The sequence below is a fragment of the Xenia sp. Carnegie-2017 genome, unplaced genomic scaffold (assembly GCF_021976095.1).
Source record: "Xenia sp. Carnegie-2017 unplaced genomic scaffold, XeniaSp_v1 HiC_scaffold_24, whole genome shotgun sequence".
NCBI lineage: Eukaryota > Metazoa > Cnidaria > Anthozoa > Malacalcyonacea > Xeniidae > Xenia > Xenia sp. Carnegie-2017.
Genome location: NW_025813487.1, coordinates 7,942,685 through 7,956,010, shown reverse-complemented (window position 1 = coordinate 7,956,010; position 13,326 = coordinate 7,942,685). Strand labels below are relative to the sequence as shown.

The window sequence follows — 13,326 nt, the reverse complement described above, 5'->3', positions numbered from 1 at the left end:
GCCTTACTAAGATAAGTTTCGTAGAGAACCAGCTATATCCAAGTTCAACTAGTATTTCACCGCTAACCACAGCTCTGTTTTACATAAACATTAATCTTTTCTTATATTAAATTTAATTTGATTGACGCTTTTATATGGTTGGGCTAGTAACTATAAGGTAGTTTTTTCTTTTGCCCAACACAATAATTTAATTATCAGGTATAGAGGCACTAGTCATGTAATGTTAAATTGGTTAGATTTTGAGATAAAATAGAAGCATAACCCTCTTTATTAAAATAATCAACTTTAATGAAATTGTATCTTGAAACACAATGTTTGTTGTCTGCTCGGCCACTTTGTGAGTTTGGCCCTTAAGTTTGTTGTTGTGTCAAAGAAGGTTGGTTACATTATCAGATGGTTTACAACCATAAAAAATCGCTTAAAGATTATTTACCTGGAAATTAGACCTATTGCTTTGATTAACGATTTTAATTGGGGCTTGTTTGGGAGTAATGAATATTATTTATAATTTGTGTTTATTAATTAATTAGCAAATAAATAAGAATGATGATTATTAAGCTTTTAGGTGGTAAAGATATTATCCTTGAAGCAGATATTTTCCATTGAGAGGTGTAGAGAAGATAAATCTTTAATGTGTTTTAACTCGAAATCGTCAAAGATTTTCTCGCTAGTTAATTGTTTAAATGTAGCAATATCTTCATAACGAAATTTTATTCAGAATAATCTGTAATAGGATTAAGAAGTCTAAATTTTAGTAAGTCTTTTACCATTGCAGTAGAACAATCATCTAAACTAAGTAAACCACCTAGTTTTTTCCCTTAGGCAATAAATCTAATTGATATTAATGGCGATTACACAATGTTAAGTTTAAAAAGACTAATAACAGAATTGCCTCGAAGTTGTAATTTCTTAATACGATTGGGATTTCGATCTTTAATATTGTAATGCTCTAAAAGGTAATTATATTTACCTGATTAACATCTTGTGTCCAAGTACTTTGAAATATCTTACTAAGAGTATATTCTTGATAATTTTTGTTAAACCACTCTGCGTTAATACCCAAAAATATATGTAACAAAAGCCACTCCTTATTATTATTTTCGTACGTAAAAGAAAAATAACATGGGAAATTGATTGGCGCTTCTCCCATAACTTCAATTTCAACATTGGGTTCAGACGGAAATAAATTCCAACCAATTAATAAATTATATATTTTATTTATTGAAATTTCTGAATCACCATCTGAATTAGCCCAAATTACTATTTCTCTAATACGATGATTAATTAATAACCGAACTACTTTATCTCTGTCCATCTAAGAGACAGGAAACATACTATGACCATTCATGGCTGAAAATAAAGTAATACGAGATTCAAATAGAAGTAAAATAGTAGAAGCCAGTAAAACTAGCTCTACACACATTAACATGATAATTAAATTACTTCTATTAAGAATAATACCTAATATTCCGATTAATAAGACGATAATTGATAACACTAAATAATTCATGCGCCAATACTAATTCGAAGCTAGTTTTCCCACTCTAAACCTCCGTCTATCCATTCATAGATTAACCCTAAAGTTAAGATAAATAATAATAACATAACAACCCAATATCCAAATAGAGGTAAACCCATATATGCAACAGCCCAAGGAAAAAAAAAGATATCTCTAGATAAAATATTAAGAACAAGATACCAATTAAGAAAAATCTAACGGAGAAGGGATTTCCCGGATTATCAAAAGGGTCAAATCCACATTCATAAACTGACACTTTTTCCATGTCGGGTTGTTTATATCGTAATAGATAAGATGCCCCTAAAACTACAAATGATAATGTCCCACTAATGAAAAATAGTATTAGTATTCCTTTGAATTCCATGTTCCTCTCCATATTCCGAAGCGGAATATGCATTAGCACTTGACCAGACAGCACTGGGTGCTTCTGCTGATTTGTGGAAGAATCTTGCCTACTACGAGATGATTCCTCAGTGCAGATTATATATAAAAAAAGGTGAATTTGGCTGTTTAGCTAATAATCTAGCCTATGATAGCGACTTTTCCAAACTAGCAATATTACTAATTCATAATAAGTGGTATAAAGATGACTTCCAATTGCCCCAATGTTAGTTGATCCTATAACAGAATTGCTGATATAATTAGGGATATTGGTTAGTGAAGTATAAATAGAATATAACAGATAATCTGGGTAAAAATGTGAGTAATGTTGAGAGTCTACTTTATTAGGCTGTTGAATTAACATAATGACGAACAGGAATAAAAATAGCAATAGCCCCCACATACACAATTATAAATATAAAGCCTATATATTCTAATCCCGACCATATAAACATGACAGCAGGATTAACAAAAGGAATAACTAACCAGAATACTGAATAAACAGGATTCGACGTAGATATAACCATAAGACTAGCTCCAGCTATTCCTAATGCGAATACTATAAATAAACTATTCGTATTATTTAATATATTTCCCTGCAGCCATATCGATCTCTATAGGGGCTACTAATTGTCATCGTCCGCCTATTCTTAATCATTGGACTAACTAACAATATGTGCCATTAGTATCACTTACTCGCCTATACATATTGTGCTATTACTAATATTTAAAAGAATATAACTTACATGTGTTAATGTAGGTTTAAAAATTATTGATGTAAATAACGATTAATAGACAAAAATACATATGCTTGAATCAAAGCCACAGCAATTTTCTAGTAAGGTTATGAAAACCATCACTAATATTGGGGCTAAGATTAAAACTAACATAGCATTACTAATCATTGTGAATCCAAAACTTGCTCATATAGCAAATAAAAGGTGCCTAGCAGATAAATTAGCAGCTAATCGAACACCAAATTTTATTGTTTTATATATTGTTTATTAAAACAAAATCTTTATACTATTTTTAAAGTAAATGGTTTGAACCCGGGAGTATCGTTACATGTTTGTAAATGTAGATCTTCCAGGTTGGTATAGCTTAGCGGTAGTCATCTTCAGAGTCAAATGAGAAGTAAACGTCAGGTTAACACTAATTCACAATGACAATACACATTTCCTGTACACACCATACAATGACGTAAGAACCAGATAACAAATACGGCTAACCTGACGTTTACTCCTCATTTGACTCTGAAGATGAGTACGGCTAAGGTTGTCGAAACGTCAGTAAACAACAAAAAAAACAGTCCTTCTCAGGACTATACCAACCTGGACGATCTACATTTACAAACATGTAACGATACTCCCGGGTTCGAACCATTTACTTTAATATATTCTTTGCCTTTTAATTTCTTTTTGAAGCTCTTTCGTATGTCTCTTCGTTTTCTCAGCAGCATGTCAAATTTGTAGAGTTTTTTGTAGTGTTAATTCTGGTTCTCTAAGAAGTTCACGAAGATGTTTATCATTAAGTCCGCGTATTATAATGTCACAGATGAGATCATCTCGAAGTATTTTAAACTTGCATTCTGCACTACGCTTCTTCATACTAAAGTTTCATTTTGACGTAGGCATTTTCTTTCTGTTATAAATATGCATGCGTTAACTATTTAAGGTATAGTAGTAGTATATGAAATGTTACATACCAACTTCCAGAAACTACACAAGCTGTCCTACTTAGTTTCGGTTGGGTATAATTAGACTACGTGCTTGAAAACGTGGAGATTCAAATGATTTTTCATTTGTAAATGTCCTAAAAACTTTTTCTATCTTAAAAACAGACATGGAATAGTTTTTGCAAATGTATATGTATATATGTATATATATGTTAGAGCACACAGCTAAGTAAACAAATAAAATGACAAAATATAATCAACTTGTTCGACTGTTTGGTAGATGACATAGATGATAAGCAAAAACACAAAAAGGACAATATTGGTTTACTCTAAAGTACCTTAAATGATAACCTAGTTGGTTACAACTAATATAAAACACAAGAAAAAAATTAATGCGACAGTTGAAAATTAATTGTGGGGAGTAAGATCTGTTGAGTTTTATGGCTTGCCTAAAAAAATTATTAGTAACACTATAAAAAACATAAGTTATTGTACACTCAGACTTTAGAGAAGGCTTTAAAAAACTGCCACAAGCACACCAGAAGTCACCTTCCTTAACACTCCAAAAACACACGAAAAAGCATAGGATGCTAGATATAAAAACCAAACAGGGTCACCTCCCACAGAATGTATTAAAATTGAGATCATCATCATCAAAGTTCTGCAACGCGATCCACATCATACCAAAGTTTACAGATTTAAAGAATCAATAGAGCAGAAATGTTTTCACAATTTAACATCAGTTGAAGAACAATAATCCATATGCACTAATGCTAATGAACTGTTTATGATGACCAAATATACACCGGATAAAACTATCTCAACCAAATCTCACCAATAAACAGCAATCCATGGCCCCTAAAACCAATTTCCAAAAACGACAAAAGAATAATGATCGCAGAAACCTTCACCGCTACAGACTACAAAAACCGTGAGAATATCTTTACCAGCGCAAACCATTACACCAGCAGAACAAAACCCGCTCGAACTAGTAACCACAAGCACAGACTACTTGATTACAAAAAGAAAGGACTACAGTAGAAGCTTTACACAATGAACAAACAACATCAGGGCGTAACTAGACTTATAATGCAGTGTGTACAAATTTACATCTACAACGTTACAAAAGTTAAATCATTATGGATAGCAAATTATAATCATTTCTATTATTGCATACGTTGTTTATTAGTAAACATTATTGAAGATTAGGTTGTTGCTACAACACATAGCTACCTATTATCTGCAACTGTACAATTTTACATCTTTAAAAAGTTAGGGGGGAAGGATTGACCATTTTCATATTGCCCTTAGTTAATATGGAGCGTGCACTCAAATTTTGTTTTGTACCTTGTGTATGTAAAAAAATGTCTTTGTTGGAAACATTTGACAAAGATTCATTTTCGTAAAAAGGCTCAGTCCTATGTAGAAAAATGCCAAAAATTCAATGTTGATAAAATTAAGATCATTTTCTTCTTTATAAAATGTCTTTTGGTTTAACTGCCGCTAGAGAAAAATATGAAATAATTTATAGCAGAATTCTATGTCAGAGATCACTGGAGTCACATAATTCAAACACACACACAACACGCAATAATTTTTCAACAAAAAAATTTCTTTACGACTACATTCTATATTACAGTGCAAAATTAATAAAAGTCATGCAAATACTTGTTAATAAAATCAACTAAAATTATTTCACTATATGTTTTTGACACACATATGAACTGCCTGTTTTTGTCCTACAAAATGAACAGTAATATCACATATACATAGTTCCATGCAACAATAAATTATTGACTAATATGTACCCAGCCCACTCGTGTTAGTCCTGCTATGCAAATTCTTGAGCATCATCATCATTCATTTCTTTAGAATACGGTCACATTAATTTTCAATTTTTAAATTTGCACAGTAAAACTTAGTGAGCGAACTAGCTACACTACATTTATTGACGACACATAAAAAATCCTTAGAAAATTTCTAAAATAACCATTGAAATATTCTTAAAAAACTTAACTTCCTGAGAAAAACGTTCAAAGTGTCGTATACTTCTCATCGTTGTAGATTGACGTTACATTTACATATTGATGTTACTGTAGTCTAGACATACTATTTATATGAAGCAAAGCAGACATGAAACTGTCACTCCACGTTGAGGCATCGACAAAAATGCTGAAAGATAGCCCATTGGCCACAAAACCTTTGTAATCATGCGACATTCTTCTATTCTCTCTCACAAATGTTCATTCACTTTAATTGTTTACAGTTTTTTAACAACATTTGAAATTCCCTTGAAAACGGTTGCGTGGATGACCATTTTTCAATTTCAGGTTTTAAAAGTGTTGTCAACAAAGTCAATAACCAATATCACAGTAAAATCATAGAGCCTTTGTCTTCCAGTTCTGGTCGCAGATGAAACTTCAAGGTTGAGAAAAATAGAAAACTATGCCACCAAGTGCTTTAGTAGATAAATTAGTCATTCCTTTAGTTTGAATTTAGACAGTGAAAATTTGCAGTATGCCATAAATACATATCAAATGACGTTAAAAATCCATTTCCAGTATGCTCACTGATCTTTGAGTGAATGATGTTGTTTAATTGTTTAACACTTTTTAGTACAAATCCACTTAAATTAAGTTCATGGGCTTCGCTTGTCCAACAATACTAAGTTCTCTTTTATCGCAGCCCATAAATGATACGATTGTATCAAAAAGCACAGGTTTTCACAGAGCGAAAATTCTTGATTTAAAATTTCTCAGTAAAAGTCATAGATGCGTCCTCGAATATCCTTTCACATGCAGCACTGTAGCTTTTGCTCTTTCTTCATATTTTCAAAACTCTTTATAGCTTTTGTTAACTTTTCTTGTTCGTACAATAACACATAGTTTGGGGTGTTTGGAATGAATGGGCACTTGTTTATCACAAAATTGAATGCCCATTTTGAAGTCGATTTCTCTTTTATAGCACAGGTGTTCACATAGCAAAAATTCATGATTTAAAATTTTTCAGTAAAAGTTATAGATGTATCCTCGAAATCCTTTCACATGCAGCACTGTAGCTTTTGTTCTTTCTTTATATTTTCAAAACTCTTTATAGCTTTTGTTAACTTTTCTCGTTCGTACAATAACACATAGTTTGGGGTGTTTGGAATGAATGGGCACTTGTTTATCACAAAATTGAATGCCCATTTTGAAATCGATTTCTCTTTTACAGTACAGATGTTCACAGAGCAAAAATTCTTGATTTAAAATTTTTTAGTAAAAGTACAGTTTACTTCTTCACACGTTTCTTCACATTTCGTGGTGCACGTGGTTTGGTTTTCTATGTAATTGTTTTAATACTTCTTGTTTAAATTTACTTGAGCATTCATACCAGTGAATGTTTTGTAGTAAAAGACAGTGTAAAGTACAGAATAAACAATAGAGTGAATTTAAAATTATTTAGACTGTAATGTCATAGATAAGAGCCTCTTTAATTATAAACTTTAACAATACAAATTAATTTGCCTAACTGCATATACATGAGCATGGCTTTCAAAAATGTTCTACCTTCTTCAAAATAAATCGAGTCAAGATCTTTGCGAACCACAATACACTGCGCCGCCCATGCTTATTGTTAAAATTTATAATTAATTGACTCTCTCAATTGTGTAAGAATTGAATACGTTCGTGCTGACTTTTGCCAACCTTAACCGAAAACCTTATAACAGTAAGTGAACGAAATACCACTATTTTAATAATTTATACAACATATTCTTCGAGATATTCTTGTAAAAACATTTAGACCGATTCGGGCAAAGAGCTTTTTGAAGAATATATCCAAGTTTATGTTGTTGAACCTGCAATAGAATAAGTCCTTTAATGCTTTTTGTTTGTTTGTTAACAATTCTTGACTGAGACAAAAGAGAACAGTTATATCACTTTTTTATTGAGACAGAATGAAACATAACACACTGTTACAAACATATAATAGCACACTGTGTCAAAGATTTTAATCAATTGTTTCGCTGTTGGCCAATTTTTAAACAAAAAAATTCCCAACAACGTTAACAAACGTCTCTTTTGACTAACATCATCATGTCCTCCTCACCTTATTGTATATGGATGTCTTCAACTAATTCCTAAGGAAGAGGTTCTTTAGCAAATGCTAATGTATTTAAAAGTGACTGAAATTTTTCTTTACTGATTTGAAATGAATCTAATTCGTCACTTATTCTTTTTAAGGAAATTTCTTAATATTCATTGAGGTCCTTGAAAGTAAAACTGTTCAAACGTTAAAAATCTCTGTCATCGATTTTTCGTGTAATGTTAAAAACGTGTGTTTAAACATCTTTTATGTGCATCATTATCGTTAGTTTTCTTTCTCCCTATATTGCAAAACATTCTCTAACTTTGTTAACTTTTCCTGTTTGTACAATAACACATGTTTTGGAGAGCTCCATCTCAATGGTTAAATTATGAACGTAAATCATGAAGTCAATTTCTAATGGAGTTTACGATTTACTTTTTAACAATCAGTGACAAAGACAGCCAAATTTTTAATTTTGCTAGAAAAACATATGGCAAAGTTACTATTGTTTTATCATAAATTTACATTTCTCAAATGCATGAAGACGCAAATATTCATTTAACAAAAGTAACAGTTGGGCTGTCTTTGTCTCTGTTAACAACTTAACACATCGATGATTTGTATATCAAAACGCAAAAATTAAAATGTATCAAAAATGCTTTTCGTGCACGATAAAATTGATTAAAGTACTAACAACTTACTCTAAGTGTAAAATAGTAACAAAAAACGTGCCACGTGCAGTATTAAAACCATTCTTCAGAAAATACATTTGCATGAAAATTTTGATTACAAGACGTTTTAACAAAACATAACCTTAGGTGAAATAACTAATACTAGTTTGCCTTTTATATGTTTGTGTGACAAGATGAAAGTCAATAAAATTATTTTGTTGTACAAGTAAAATTATTGTCTGACACGAAAGTCCTTTCTGCTGTTGATTTACCTTCATAACTGCTTTTCAATTGCCATCTTTAATTGATGAAGTTAAGTTTTCCTGCATGATCTCCAAAATTGTTGACATTGATGAATAAGAACTACCGCTAAGGTTGTCGAAACGTCAGTCAACAACAACAAAAACATTCTTTCTCAGGACTCTACTAACCTGGACGATCTACATCTACAAACAAGTAACGATACTCCAGAGTTCAAACCATGCATTTACTTTTTTGTTGACATTATCGTCAAACTGTAATCTCTTTACAGAAAAATCAGAGTCAGACGAAAGTCAATTTATAAAACCATACGCAAACAGACATTAATCGAAATGTAAACAATGTTGGAGATCATGCATGAAAACTGAATGAAATTTTCTTTAAGATAATGTAGTTGACATGTCATGATCAAACATGGGAAGAAACTTTATCATCAAATATCAAATTTACTCTCGTGGCAAGATGATTTTTGCGCATTGTACCGGGACACTTAAAGAAAAAATTAAAAGAAGTTTGCGTTTACGACAGATACGTAACCTTGAATAAGTCCCAGTCTCTTGCGGGAGAAGTAACTTCATTTTCTTAAAATATTTCAAATCAATCAATTGTAAATCATTAGAAATTATAAATCTATAATCAAGAAAGAAAAACGTTCTAATGTTTACATCCTCAGTAAAACTACAAATAATTTGTAGGTTTTTGACGTCAAATATTTTCACGTACCAATCGTAGTCACTTATTAATAATTTATCTGCTGAAGGTGAAAACTCTGCGTAAGTAATACCGAATTTGCATTGAAGACCTTTATCTGCCATTTCTGTGGCGATTTCCTCCTTAATTACGTCATCCCAACCATTAACAAGTTTGTCTTCATGCCACACACAGTAAATTATCTGATCATTAAATTCATCTTTAGCAAACACGTGATACTTAGAGCTACATGCAAATACGTGCACATTTCGATAATTTTCAAAATTCACTGATGTTTATTTCGTTTGTTTTCAACATTGAATAGACAACAGAATCAGTTTTTTTAAACAACACCAAGAATGAAGACCAACAGTGAACAAAACACCATCCTTAAAACATGCAACAGACGGTAAATGATCGTCGTAAACAAATGATTCATAATTACTCTCTACATCAAATATGTGAACCACTTTTTCTTTCTTAGTAACACACAAATATTTTCCAGAATTAGAAAAACACAGTGAGGTCACAACATCATTACATCTAATACTGCGTTTCTTCTCACCTTTCTTAACGTCCCATACTGTTAAAGTATCTTTGTAACTAGTGACCATTGTGTACTTATCCTTAGAAAAACATTTGTTGGTAAACAACTTAGAAGTAGAATCATTACAATGGAACGGACTGGAAGAAATTTTGCCATTAATATCAAATATCTTATCAAGCTGGGAAGCAAAAATCAAATCTTCGAATGGATGAAAGACAACGCAAAATTCTTCCTCTTTATATTCCTTAAACTGACCAGCAATATTTTTTATCCATAACCATCGGTTTGTTCTCAATGAAAAAAGTTGCACGATGAATCCTTCATAACCACAGACGACATAATCATGACTTCGTGAAAAATCAACAGACTTCAACCCATGAAATAAACGTAATAATCGAAATTTTACAAAACCAGTGTTTCTGCAACATACATATGGTGAATCTTTGAAACGTGTTTGAAGCATTGTGGTGGCCTGAGGCGACAGATCTTTGACTTCATTGGCAACGTTTTGCAAAAAAAACACTTCATTGCCAAAGCGCATAGAGTACTTCACTACAGAGTAAACTTCATTAAATAACATTCGAATGTTCTCAGAAATATGAAAGTACACATCATGTGCGTTGAATAAGGAAAAATTTTCAAAAGTCCGACGACTATCAAGCAACACAGAAGCAACTAAAACTTCTAAGTCAACAAGATATTTACCAACATTTTTAACGATATAATCATTATCAGAAATATGAAGTAAATGAAGCAACCAATACTTGACTGAATATCTCACTGACGCATGTTTAATGACGTCATAGTTTACACCTTCAGCTTTGAGGTTATCCAAAGATTTTAAACAAAATTCTAAAACAAGTCGATGACCACAAGAAGTTTTTACTGAGTAAATATGTTTTCGATCATCCAACAACCAATCATTTAAAGATTTGTGAAAAAACGAAACACATCCTTCTCCATTGGTAACAAACAGACAAGAGATAATTTTTCTAACCTCAAGTGATATGCGATTCGAATTCAAACAAAGAACGTCATCGATCATTTCCCAAGGAAGAGGTTCTTTAGCAACAGCCAAAGTATTTAAAATTGACTGAAACTTTTCGTTACTGATATCAAACGAATCTAACTCCTTACTTAATCTTGTTAAGCAGATTTTGTAATATTCATTGAGATCTTTTGGAATGGAACCTTTCAACAAATCCTGATTTTTGACTTCGCTGCTAAGAAGTGATGCAAGCAACATAAGTCCGTCAGCTTTTTCTACCAATATGTTTTTAGCATCAGATAGGCTGGCAGTAGCGCCGATTCTTTTTTCAATCAATAATTTAATATCCTCTAAATTGCGATCATCGCTACAATTAATGAACAGTGGATTTAATTTTTCGAACTTATTTAAAGCAACTTCGTTAGGTCGGGTTGTAATTACAAATCGAAAACAACGTGGAAGATTATGTAAGTGATTAGCAATCAAATTAAGCAAGGTCATCTCTTTCTGGATAACCACATTCATCAAGAGCATCCAACACAACTAAATTCGCTTGGGAACTTCGAGAATATTAACAAATAACTCAGTAAAAAGAAGGGAAAATAATCCTTTAACATTCATGTTATTCAAAGGCTCAGAGAGTTTCCCCGAAAGTTTTTCCACAAGAAGTTGTTTGTAAGCAGGAAAATTACGACTAACTTGCATCGCTAAAGATTGAAGAAGTACATTGGCTTTATTGTAACGACTGTTGTTGTGTTGAAAGAAATGAACTGCAGTCAAATATTGTCGATAACGTTTACATAAAGTAGCTGCAATTACAGACTTTCCCATGCCAGCAACAGCAGAAATAACAAATGCACGATTTTGAGAACTGTCGTCTTCAAACCAAGCTAAAAACTCATCAAAAACCCATTCCCGTGTTCCCTTTACAAAATTTTCATAATGATGTTGAATTTCACTTTCAAAGTTACAACTTACAAGGTTTTTCGTCAAAATATCTTCTAATGGACGTGAGTTAATTTGACGTTTTATTTCTTTCTGATTACTTTTCATTTCCTCCTGATTACTTTTCATTTCCTCCTGATTACTTTTCATTTCTTCCTGATTACTTTTCATTTCTTCCTGATTACTTTTCAATTCTTCCTGTTTACTTTCAATCACACACAAACGATTCTGTACATCAAATTTGAATTCGTCCCATTCTTTCACAATTCTTTCGCATTCTTCATTATCAAGCAACTCATTTTTCAATCTATCTATTTCTTCCTGACTTATTCCTAAACGAACTAATGGTTCGCTTATTTCCAGCCAAAAATTTTCAAAGTCATCAAAGCTTACTGAAGTGTCAGGTAAGTGAGCAAAACGTTCATTACGAAATAACCTGATACGGGTAATATCTGCTTCAGTTGAATGATCATTGGGGTCAATTACTGACGTCCATATTGGATCACGAGGTGGTTTTAAACCACAAATATTACACAGGAGTATACAAAGTAAAGTAATGTCAAACTTATTTTCATTTGGTAATATTGGAGGAGGAGGATACAGTAGATCCCATTGATGTTGCTTGATAGTGTGATTATTTTTTAGAATCAAAAGCTGATTATATATTTTAGGATTATTTAAAACATTAAATAAATCAGTACCTGACAGTTGCTTCCTCAATGTTATTCTCAAAGCTTCTCCACCAACATCAACGATTAATCTCATCAACTTAAAACCATTAGTTTTCTTGTTTCTGCTTAAGACTGATCCCATGTTGCCACCTGCAGGAAAAAAAATAGGTAAGACTTCCATGGTACAAATTCATTGTGATTATAAAAAAAACCTGGGACCGGTTACATGAAGGCAGAATAGCTCTATCCATAAGATGGCAAATTGTTTTGAACTTTTACAAAATCTCTTAAAATGGAATAATATGTGAATTGAACTGAGCAATCATTGAAATATAATATTGCTTCAAAGATCACAAAATTTCTTTCCCCTAAGGAAAATATAAACACCTTTTTCTACAAGTTTGAAAATTTTACTATCCGACAAACAAAGCTATCCAGGCTTCGTGCAACCGTCCCCAGATGTGAAAGGTACGTAAAAAATAGATACGAGTGTGTACATGTAAGTAGCCTTGACCTGAGTTACAGTACATGGAACAAACAGTAGTCAGTAGTGCAACTGCTTATGTTGTATTTTTCATTAAATGAAATGAAGTCCCAAGCCCATTCCCAAGGTCAAGTCCCAAGGTCATTTCTTAATAATAACATGAGAAATAAAAAATATTTTTATGTCAAAATGCCACAAAATGAAATCATTCCCTCCTTTGGAACTTCTCTTTGGTACAAAACGTACTCTGTGCTCAATGTTTAATAAAAATGCCCAGTAATTATTATTATCTTTCCTTTTTATTGCTTTTCTACGCTCAGTGCATGTTATGTGTGCTGGTGTTCACGTGCTAATATCGTGCAAAGAAAGCTTGAAAAAACTATATAATTGCCATGTATTTATATATCTCATAAATTTCAATAATTG

General features: G+C 32.0%; 1 protein-coding gene across 1 annotated transcript; it reads right to left on the bottom strand.

The window, feature by feature from the left end:
• Positions 1 to 11,343: 11,343 nt before the first annotated feature.
• On the bottom strand, positions 11,344 to 12,597 carry LOC124452063. The gene is made up of 2 exons (XM_047002657.1): positions 11,941 to 12,597; positions 11,344 to 11,877 (listed from the first exon to the last, which is right to left on the bottom strand). The coding sequence occupies exons 1-2, from the start codon at positions 12,595 to 12,597 to the stop codon at positions 11,344 to 11,346; spliced, it is 1,191 nt and encodes a 396-aa protein (XP_046858613.1).
• Between the last annotated feature and the right edge of the window lie 729 nt (positions 12,598 to 13,326).